At 46.5% G+C, this 8,218-nt stretch overlaps 1 protein-coding gene across 1 annotated transcript; it reads left to right on the forward strand.

Moving 5' to 3' along the window:
* Window positions 1-3,672: 3,672 nt before the first annotated feature.
* SRSF6 (serine and arginine rich splicing factor 6) lies at window positions 3,673-7,860 on the forward strand. Its single transcript, XM_053573364.1, has 6 exons — window positions 3,673-3,953; window positions 4,179-4,327; window positions 5,579-5,703; window positions 5,847-6,055; window positions 6,630-6,713; window positions 6,815-7,860. The coding sequence occupies exons 1-6, from the start codon at window positions 3,847-3,849 to the stop codon at window positions 7,176-7,178; spliced, it is 1,038 nt and encodes a 345-aa protein (XP_053429339.1). The 5' UTR covers window positions 3,673-3,846; the 3' UTR covers window positions 7,179-7,860.
* Window positions 7,861-8,218: the final 358 nt, after the last annotated feature.

Raw genomic sequence — 8,218 nt, forward strand, 5'->3', positions numbered from 1 at the left:
TCATTACTCCTCTGAGTTGTCCTTTCAACATGTCCTTAATCCTCAGCAAGACGCTACAGAATATTGCTGGTCTAACACCTCCCTCATGATGACATACGAGACTGTTTCCTGTAGCAGGTGCTCTTCGGTTTTTTGTTAAGAGTAGCTGTTGGTTGGGCAGTGCCCATGGCTCAGTGGGTAGGGTGCCGGCCACACACACCGGAGCTGGTAGGTTTGAATCCAGCCCAGGCCCGCCAAACAACAATGGTAACTACGACCAAAAAATAGCTGGGCGTTGTGGTGGGCACCTGTAGTCCCAATTGTTTGGGAGCCTGAGGCAAGAGAATCGCTTAAGCCCAAGAGTTTGAGGTTGCTGTGAGCTGTGATGCCACAGCACTCTACCAATGGTGACGAAACGAGACTCTGTCTCAAAAAAAAAAAAAAAAAGCAGCCATTAGCTCTCTCTGGGAAAGAGAGATGAGTTAGAGACGATGATGTCAGCTGCATCTTTCTCTTTGGACAAATGAACTACAAGGAGAGGAAGTAACAAGCCACTTCCCATATGCATCCTTTAATAAGTACTATTCCTCACCAAGAAGAATGTTCAATCCCACCAACTCTATGCCAGTGCCATTTTCTGGTTCTCCTTTTACAAGATGAACCAGAAAATATATTTTCAAATAATAATTTTTTTTTAGAGTCTCACTATGCTGTCCTGGGTAGAGTGCCGTAGCATCACAGCTCACAGCAACCTCAAACTCTTGGGCTCAAGCAATTCTCTTGTCCCTCCCAACCAGCTGGGACTACAGGAGATGGCCACAACGCCCAGCTATTTTTATGTTGCAGTTATCATTATTGTTTAGCAGGTCCAGGCCGGGCTTGAACCCCCCAGCCTTGGTGTATGTGGCCGACACCTTACTCCCTGAGCTACAGGTGAGAACCCCAAATAATATTTTAACAAATTTTAATATATTGACAATGTGATGAATAAAAATGTTATCACATTGGTATTTTGTTTTGGGGGGGAGGTTTGACACAGAGTCTCACTTTGTGGCCCTCAGTAGAGTGTCGTGGCATCACAGCTCACAGCAACCTCCAGCTCTTAGGCTTAGGCGATTGTCTTGCCTCAGCCTCCCAAGTAGCTGGGACCACAGGTGCCCACCACAACGCCCAGCTATTTCTTTGTTGCAGTTTGGCCGGGGCCGGGTTTGAACCCGCCACCCTAGGTACATGGGGCCAGCGCCCTACCCATTGAGCCACAGGCGCCACCCCACATTGGTATTTTCTATGAATTTTTTAAAATTTTAAGTCTACGTACATTTTCACTTATCTAATTTCAACCATGGACTCTAAGATATTTTTTTTTATTTTTTTGAGACCGTGTCTTGCCCTGCCTCCCAGTCTGCATTACAGTAGCATCATCATAGCTCACTGCAACCTCAAACTCCTGGGATCCAGCAAGCCTCCTGCCCCAGCCTCCCAAGCAGCTGGGAATACAGATGCATGGTATTATTCCCCGCTAATAATAATAATAGCTACTATTACTATTTTGCAATACGAAGTCTCACTGTTCCTCAGGCTGGTTTCCAACTCTTTAGGTGTCAGTATCAACAGTTCCCTCTCCTCAAATCATGACAACCCAACAATGCCTCCAGACTGCCAAACATACCAGGAAGGCAAAACCGCCCCTTTTCACCTAGAAGGTGAAGCATATTGAGGTTGCACCACTCAACAGAGCAGACATAAACAACTAAGGAGCCAGTATTGGGGGGCACCTGTAGCTCAATGAGTAGGGCGCCCGCCCCATATACCGAGGGTGGAGGGTTCAGGGTTCGAACACGGCCCAGGCCAAACTGCAACAAAAAAATAGCCGGGCCTTGTGGCCGGCGCCTGTAGTCCCAGCTACTCTGGAGGCTGAGCCAAGAGAATCGCCTAAGCCCAAGAGCTGGAATTTGCTGTGAGCTGTGACACCACTGCACTCTACCGAGGACGACAAAATGACACTGTCTTTAAAAAAATAAAGAGCCAGAATGATCTCGTGAGATACCATTCCTCTCTTACGATCTTCTCTTAGCTTCAGTGACACCACATTCTTCTGGTCTTCTCCCACCTCCCTAGTCATTCTTTCGCAGTCTCCTTTCCTGTACTTAAATTTTGGGCCTAGTGCGGTGGCTCACGCCTGTAATCTCAGCACTTTGGGAGGCTAAGGCGAGTGGATTGCTTGAGCTCAGGAATTCTAGACCAGTCTGAGCAAGGGCTAAGAATAGATGGGAGTTGTGGCAGGCGCCTGTAGTCCCAAGCTACTCGGGAAGCTGAGGCATGAAGATCACTAGAGCGCTACAACGCCACAGCACTCTACCTACGGCAACAAAGTGAGACTGTGTCTCAATCAATCGTGGAGTACCCCGGTCGTCTTCCTGGGTTTCAGCTCTTCATTTAAACTCACTCCTTTGGAGTTTTCATCTAGCTCTCCCACTTTCAATGACATCTCTCTAGTCGCCGAAATAATTTTCTTTTCTTTTTTTTTTTTTTTTTGACACAGAGTCTCACTTTGTCGCCCTTGGTAGAGTGCTATGTCGTCATAGCTCACAGCAATCTCAAACTCTTGGGTTCAAGTGATCCTTTTGCCTCAGCCTCCCAAGTAGTTGGGACTACAGGCACCCGCCACAACACCCGGCTACTTTTAGAGAGGAAGTCTCATTCTGGCTCGGCCTGGTCTCAATTCCGTGAGCTCAGGCGATCCGCCCGTCTCGGCGTGAGCCACCGCGCCCGGCTAGTCCACGAAATAATTAAAAATAAAAGATGACATCTCTATTGATAAACCTACAAATGTATATGTCTGCCACATCAATAAGGTACCTTCCAAGCCAATGGAGGAAAGAATAGTATTGGGACAACGGACTTATTACGTAGTGGAGAAAACATGGAGAAAAACAGACCATTGCCGGGATGGTTGCCAGGTCTTCCTCAGCCTTCTTGGGCACTGGCTTTGGTGTCAAAAGCCTTGGCCGCGTTCCCTTTTGTACACCTACAGTGTGAGCAGGAGTCTCATGTACATCTCCTTCTACTGGTGACTCAAGCTGCCAGAGCTCCAAGAAAGACCCACGGAGGGAGAGAGGAACGTGCAGGGAGGCGCTGAAGGACTATGAAGGCTGTAAGCCCCCAAAGGACTGAAGCCACCAAGGCCGTGCGCTCGTAAACCGCGACCCTAACCGGGTCAGCACGACCTCCTCCGATCCTAATCCTCGGATTCAGTCAAACCGGATAATCAACTGCGTCCGAGAGCGCGGGCCCCATCAAAGTAAGCGTAAACCAATCGGTGTAGGAGAAGCGCAGCCTTGTTTTAAACAACCAATCAGAAACCGCAGTGACCTTGTATGACAACCTCGACGACCAATGAAAACCTAGGATTTTCCTAGCCGCCCAAGCTCTAGCCCCGAAGGGCTCTTACAGAAGAACTATTATTTGTAAAGCTACTAATTAGAAAACAAGTCAGCGAGGGGATACGGGATAGTATGTTTACAAAGACCGGCTAAGAAGACTGGAGAAAATTCTGGAAGCCAGCACAACCGTATTTATCCAAATCCTCGCAGACAGGGGCGGAACCAACAAGTCATCTTCTAGCCTAGGGCCCCTACACGAGCGCGTAAGGGCTGCGCGCTGACGTCACACGCTAGCTCCGCCCCACCGACCGCCCATATAGCGTATCTCAGACTCGCGCGCGCAGCATTGTGTGGCTGGACTCGGCCGCTGCTTCGGTGTGAGGCGCGTGTTCAGGCTTTCGCCGTGCCCGCACCCGCACCGCGGCTCCTGTCCTGCGGTCTACTGTTCGACAGGCAGCCCTTGGGCCCCCTGCCAGCCACGGCCATGCCGCGCGTCTACATAGGACGCCTGAGCTACAATGTCCGGGAGAAGGACATCCAGCGCTTTTTCAGTGGCTATGGCCGCCTTCTCGAAGTAGACCTCAAAAATGGGTGAGTCAGATTTGGGCGTTCACGTCCGCGCCCAGCGTCCCTAGCCCGGCGGCGGCGGCAGGAACCCCCCCAAAAGAGGCGGCTAGGGCCGCGGCGCCGCGTGGCAGGGCCTCCAAGATGGCGACAGCGCGGCGCCGCGGGAGTGCGCGGGGAGAACGCGGGGGCGCGCACGCAGGCGCCCCGGCTAACGACGCCCCGCCGGCGTCGGCCCTGCACCGCCCCCAGGTACGGCTTCGTGGAGTTCGAGGACTCCCGCGACGCCGACGACGCCGTTTACGAGCTGAACGGCAAGGAGCTCTGCGGCGAGCGCGTGATCGTGGAGCACGCCAGGGGCCCGCGCCGCGATCGCGACGGCTACAGCTACGGAAGCCGCAGTGAGTCCTACCCCCGCGAGCTCCGCGCCCTTGGGGACCCTGGGGGGCGGGCGCAGGCGTTAGGGCAGGCGGGGTGGGGCCTCCCGTCCCGGGCAGGCGCGGGGGCCGGGGGTCGTTTGACTCGGCTGTCCCCAGGTCCCGCTGCCTTCACGTCTGCTCGGGGCAGCCATGGGACACCGGAGCGCGGGGATTGGGTTTGGGTGTTTGGTTTGGTTTGTGTCTTTTGGCCAAGTTGGGTCGGGGTGGCTTCTTGCTGGTCCCTTGTCGCACTGTCATGCGTTGTGCCCAAGGAGAAAGTAAGGGATGGCCGTATTTGTATTTCCCTTACTTACCTGTCAGTGCGTTAACTAGAAATGTGGAAGTTTGGGGTGGAGATAGGGTGGGGGGCGGGGGAAGGGGCGGAGCTTAGTGTAGGTCTTATAGGTAATAAAATCTGTGGGGACCAGAGAAAATACCATTTTAAAGTAATGTGGCCTTGTACCACAAAGTAGATCTAAAGCCTTGTGCTGTATTTGAACTAGTTGGGGCATGTTGGGAGGAGGTGGGGGGACTTTTGATATGTTAAATGTTTGATGTTGAAATTGTTGCATGTTGAATTCAAACTTTTTAACAAGTCCTTGATGTTTCAATTTGAAAGTGACCAATGGGGCTGAGGCTGTGTCCACTGAGGCTAAGATGACTGCCTTTCCTGATTGGCCTTGGCTTTTCCATACATTGTGTGACCCTTGCCCTATGACCCTTTGGCTGACCTTACCGGAAGCCATGACGACAGCAGCCTTTTGCCATTAGACGCAGGGTGATGGTGAGGATTCCAAGGGTTAGACAAAACTGGTTAATCTGAACTAGGTGACTGTTACCTTGCGTGTTTTGTGGCCAAACCACCACCAAAAACCTCACACTGTGATGTAAGTACTTAGTGTAACTAGTAAAAATTTTTGTAAAATGTAGAAATGCATGTAATCAGTTAAGTTTTATATTTTACAATGTTCTGTAAAATAAAACTTAGCGAGGTAAATTGAATAAAGGAGCAGTCACTCTCTAACAGATTGTAGGAGAGGTTTAGTTGGATTTAGTCTTATTTGACTTGCCCTTAATTTAATTTATGGCAAATCACAAATGTATCAAAGGTTTAGCAATGATAGCAAAGTCCTACTCCAGTAAATAAAAGTTGATATGTTTGTACTAACTTTCAAAATCATTATGCATTTTTATCATTGCAAAGCATCTAACTGTTCCCTTCATGTGATAAAGGTGGTGGAGGTGGATACAGCAGTCGGAGAACTTCTGGCAGAGACAAATATGGACCACCTGTTCGTACAGAGTACAGGCTTATTGTAGAAAACCTTTCTAGTCGTTGTAGCTGGCAAGATTTAAAGGTATGTGCTGTAATTGGAAATAAACATAGTACTAGTGCTTTAAAGTTAGGCTCTTTTTCACTTTTATTTTTGAGAATCAAGTACTATGTGTAGATTTTTATCATTAGATTTGTGGGTCTAATTAATCTTGCTTGGTGTTTTAGGATTTTATGCGACAGGCAGGTGAAGTAACTTATGCGGATGCTCATAAGGAACGCACAAACGAGGGCGTAATTGAGTTTCGCTCCTACTCTGACATGAAGCGTGCTTTGGACAGACTGGATGGTACCGAAATAAATGGCAGAAATATTAGGCTTATTGAAGATAAGCCACGCACAAGCCATAGGCGGTCTTATTCTGGAAGCAGATCTAGGTAACTTGGTGGTGGACACAGAAAGAGGGGGAGGAAACAGGACTTGCCAACAAAGCAAAAGGAGTAATGGAATAATTCCTGAACGGAAGCCAGCTTTTAATTTTTTTTTTTTTTTTTGTGGCTTTTGGCTGGGGCTAGGTTTGAACCCGCCACCTCCGGCATATGGGACCGGCGCCTTACTCCTTGAGCCACAGGCGCCACCCTTTTTTTTTTTTTTTTTTTTTTTTTTTTACAAAACAACAAACCTTGCTCATTTTATTTATTTATTTTTTTTTTAATTTTTTTTATTAAATCATAACTGTATACAATGATATGATTATGGGGCATCATACACTCACTTCATAAACCATTTGACACATTTTTATCACAGTGGTTAACATAGCCTTTCCGGCGTGCGCCACCCTTTAATTTCTTTTAGGCTGTGCATCGTTGGGTTCTTTTCTACATGTTTTGATAGTGGACTTACAGTGAACACAGGCATTCTTTTTTGGTTTATATATTGTTTTTACCAAGTGGCACAAATACATTCATGTTGAGATGTACTGAGATTAAGAATTCATTGTCTGTGTTTTAGGTCTCGATCTAGAAGAAGATCACGAAGTAGGAGTCGTAGAAGCAGCCGCAGTAGATCTCGGAGTATCTCAAAAAGTCGCTCCCGGTAAACAATGTGGTGTTGAATCTTTGTGACTATTTCTGTAGTTATTTATGGAGTACATGTGTGTCCTGAAATGATTGAAAAAATACGGTTTTCTTACCCAGATCCAGGTCACGGAGCAAAGGTCGATCACGTTCTCGATCAAAAAGCAGGAAATCTAGGTCAAAGAGCAAGTCTAAGCCCAAGTCTAATCGGGCCTCCCGTTCTCGCTCCCGAAGCAGATCTAAAGAGTATGGGAAATCTCGAAGCAGGTCTCGGTCACGGTCTCGATCCCTAAAAGAAAATGGAAAAGGTGATATAAAGTCAAAATCCAGATCAAGGAGCCAGTCTCGTTCCAATTCACCCTTACCTGTTCCACCATCAAAGGCTCGTTCTGTGTCCCCTCCACCAAAAAGAGCTGCTTCAAGATCCCATTCTAGATCGCGCTCAAAGTCACGGTCAAGGTCTAGATCGAGTTCCAGAGATTAACCTAGAACTCTACATTCTTTGCACACTATTACAAAACACTTCCTACTTAGGCAGTTACTCTTCCATGTTTGTACTTGGCCTCTTCTGCAAGAGGAATCTCCTGAAAACGGGGGCACACAGAAATTTGATTTGTGGCCAAATTTGATGAAAAAGATAAGGTTCTAAGGAAATGGCATGAAGTCAAAGACCTCCCTTTGTAGAATTAAGATAATTTTGATTTTATAGCTTTTGAGCTAAAATAACTTTTGTAAAGATTAAGCTCATTTAGATTTTTTTTTTTTAAAGTATTTCAGCAGGATCTGCTGCAGGGGGGTTTTGTTGTTTTATTTGTTTGCTTATTTTTAAATTAACCGTTTCAAGCTTTGAATACTTAAGGCTTTAGAGGGACAACCCAATATTCAATTATGTTGGCTTTTTATAAAGCTCGAGTTATGTAAGATTTAAATAAAAATTTGCTACCAAGATGATTGCCTTATTTGAATAGGTCACTATTAAATTTCTTTAAATGTTCATATCTGCTATTTGTGGAAACAATGTAAATTCTACTTCAGTGTAAAGGCAAGCCTCAGACCAGCAATAAATTATTCAGTTTGGATAATGTTATTTTGTGCTGTCAATCAAATTGCCAAAGTCTTTATCTGCCCTTTTAACAAGCTGAGTTAATACAGACTATTTTATAGTCCATCTGTTAACATAATTTTGCTTAATGTTTAAACAATGAAACTTTCAGATGTTAATTTCAACTCCTAATAGTTGGGGGTTTTTGTTCAGCTAATTATCCCAATTTATGGAAGTGGTGAGTGTAGTTAGTATTCAGAGTACAGTTCAATGATCTGTGTTATGTGAAAATGGAAGTAGCCTTTCTTTTATTAGAAATTTAGTGTATTGTTCAAAGTGGGAAAGCACATTGCTTTTTCTGCTGAAAGATCGTTTGCTCATTGGATCCTTGGTAAAGTTAGTTGCTGATTAAAGTAAAATTAGGCCAGGCTCAGTGACTAATGCCTTGGTCCTAGCACTCTGGTAGGCTGAGGATAGAGAAT

This window comes from Nycticebus coucang, chromosome 21 (assembly GCF_027406575.1).
Source record: "Nycticebus coucang isolate mNycCou1 chromosome 21, mNycCou1.pri, whole genome shotgun sequence".
Taxonomy (NCBI): Eukaryota; Metazoa; Chordata; class Mammalia; order Primates; family Lorisidae; genus Nycticebus; species Nycticebus coucang.

Bases quoted from the DNA above. Each gene is read 5' to 3' on its own strand.
- SRSF6 (XM_053573364.1), top strand. From the start codon at position 3,847: ATGCCGCGCGTCTACATAGGACGCCTGAGCTACAATGTCCGGGAGAAG. The intron at 3,954-4,178 runs GTGAGTCAGATT...CACCGCCCCCAG, and splicing joins GAAGTAGACCTCAAAAATGG to GTACGGCTTCGTGGAGTTCG. The intron at 6,714-6,814 runs GTAAACAATGTG...TTTCTTACCCAG, and splicing joins ATCTCAAAAAGTCGCTCCCG to ATCCAGGTCACGGAGCAAAG.